We start from the raw sequence: 2684 nt of genomic DNA, 5'->3' as shown, positions 1-2684 counted from the left end.
ACATTATATTCGCCTATTGATAAAGCATTCATTTTGTAGATAAATGGTTGACTTTTCATTCTTTGTATATTTGAAAATATCAATTTTTTTATTTATTTTACACAAAGATATATTACTTACTCCACATTCTTTATGTGGTTCTCTTTGATTAGAGAGTAAGATTGGTACGAAATAAGGGGAATTAAGTCTCAGAAATATAAATTAAGTTGATTAAATTTAATTTTGATTAATTTATAACTACTATTGATGTTTTGATCAAAAAATGGATCTTCCAACACTCATAAATAGTATTATATTAGATCTTACTACCACTTACTTATCGAATTTAAGACACCAAACATAGTGAATTTTATGATGAAAAAACAAATTATCCAAATATATCAAAGATCAAAGATCAACTTCATCAACAAACATAACAAATAAAATACAAAGTAAATGGTCAAGCACAAGCAAGAGTTATTACGAACCATAAAAGTCCAATCAATTAATATGTAGATAGCAAAACAGAAAATGCTCAATCGCACAAAATTAAGAAGATGTGAAACTGAATCTGTGAATTGTATTAACGCAAAATTAAACAAGCTACAACCACATCCCCTGCACGAACCATACTAATTACACCAGCAAAAAACCAAAACAACAATTTCTTGACAGCAAGACTTTTGCAGACTAAACAAAAGTCACATTCAACCTCCAAAACCATACAAAGTCCTTCCTTGTCTCTTGAGTGCATACACAACATCCATAGCAGTCACTGTCTTCCTCCTAGCATGCTCAGTGTAAGTAACAGAGTCACGAATCACATTCTCCAAAAAGATCTTCAAAACACCACGAGTCTCCTCATAGATCAGCCCACTAATACGCTTCACTCCTCCTCTACGAGCCAAACGCCGAATAGCAGGCTTAGTAATACCCTGGATGTTATCACGGAGCACCTTACGGTGACGCTTTGCTCCTCCCTTTCCCAATCCTTTTCCTCCCTTTCCACGACCCGACATTTTCAATCAGCCTTGAGTGTATCTGAATCAATACAACAAATATAAACAATTTAGTAACCCAGATTAAATCACAGCATTATTCGACACAAAAAAAAACACAGATTTAACAAAATTACTAATTCAAATCTAAAAATTAAATGTAAGATTAAACTAAGAGTTTGTTGAAAATTCGAACCTGAAATTGGAAGCTTGAAGGACTAATAAGAAAGACAATGGAGATATGAGGTTTAATGGGGGAGTTTATTTATAGCTGGTGAAATGTTATTAATGGAGTTATCTTCGATCCGCGTGATTGGTAAAAGAAGCGATCGCTACCGTCAGATAAAACGAGATTAGACGGTCAAGATGAAGTGCCGTAAGATTGACAAGGATTGCCAGCATGGCATTATTTTTGTTTGAAATAAGGAGGGAAAAGATTAAAATCAATGAAGCAGCTGAGCGGGAGAATTGACTTGGGTTTTGGGCCGAATCTCGAATACTTATGGGCTCTATTTTCTAATTTTTATGTTTTGTGTTACTACTACTTATTTAAGGTTTACAAGGTATAATTATCTTCGGGTGATACCTTGAATCATCAAGTATATGAAAATTTTGATTTCGCTATTGTAAGATAGAGAATTAGCTTCCACTATTCATAACAGATAGTGAAGTTCGTAACTTTGTGGATCGTATACATCAGAGGACCCATACGCGTCCCGCTTTTAGTATTACTCTATGTAAAGAGAATTGTTCTGTTGATTCTAGCTAAAGCTATATACATGTGCTTCCATTTTCATTATGATCATGGGAATGACAAGGATTTGTCTGTTGTTGCATGGCATTGTAGATGGTTGAGACTGTGTTTGCTCATTTTGTATTTGTTAAGCATTAGGCTTTGATAGTAGACATGCTTTTTACCAGATAGTAGGTGTCTTTACAATATTGTTGAGAGCCATATTAGCTTAAAAGTCCTGTTTTCTTTGCCTCCTTTGTTAGTATTTGTTATTTTGAGGTAGTATGAACTACTATTAAGAACCTAGTTTTGTTTTCCGAGTGTTTGTGGATAAATGATGATTGAATATATCATTTTGAAGTAAGTTTGTGAACTGGTCTTTGCTCAACTCAAATTCAAACGCTAGCTCAAGAGACGAGGATTATCTAAGATCATATATAAAGAGACAAATGATCAAAGCCCTAACCATTGTGGGACTCTTTTCTTGCCGTTCTGGGTTGAACATTTTGAGCATGAACGATATTAGATGGGGGTCCAATATAACGGAAAACCATGAACAATTTTCTCTTACAAATGGACATTGAATTTAACTGAATACCCTAAGGTAATAACTAGCTCAAGAGGAGAGAGTTGCTAAAGATAATATAATGAGAGAAATGATCCAAGTCCAAACGGATACAAGACTCAATCTCCGCTCTTTCAGGATTGGACATATGAAGCATGAACAATATTGATTAATAATGTCCGATATCAAAAAAATCATGAATCAACTAGTTCTTATACCATGATTAGAAAATGAACATTGAGTTTAACTATATCAGTACTAATGCTAACTCACAAGAAGAGGATGAGAAATTCCGAATTAGGACCCAATTTTCAAACTTAAAATTAATGACTCATGCACCACCAAACCAAGGCAGGGGCCAATAAAAGAAAAGTTGGATTATGATGAGTTTACAATTGAAAAAAAAATA

The 2684-nt window shown here is 33.8% G+C and overlaps 1 protein-coding gene across 1 annotated transcript; it reads right to left on the bottom strand.

Moving 5' to 3' along the window:
* Nucleotides 1-539: 539 nt before the first annotated feature.
* On the bottom strand, nt 540-1495 carry LOC101256941 (histone H4). Its single transcript, XM_004251244.5, has 2 exons — nt 1174-1495; nt 540-1020 (listed from the first exon to the last, which is right to left on the bottom strand). Exon 2 carries the CDS (start codon nt 996-998, stop codon nt 687-689), a length of 312 nt encoding a protein of 103 aa, XP_004251292.1. The 5' UTR covers nt 999-1020; nt 1174-1495; the 3' UTR covers nt 540-686.
* Nucleotides 1496-2684: the final 1189 nt, after the last annotated feature.

The sequence above is a fragment of the Solanum lycopersicum genome, chromosome 11 (genome assembly GCF_036512215.1).
Source record: "Solanum lycopersicum chromosome 11, SLM_r2.1".
NCBI lineage: Eukaryota > Viridiplantae > Streptophyta > Magnoliopsida > Solanales > Solanaceae > Solanum > Solanum lycopersicum.
The sequence above is the reverse complement of the archived record's forward strand: the minus strand, read 5'-3'. Positions and strand labels throughout refer to the sequence as shown.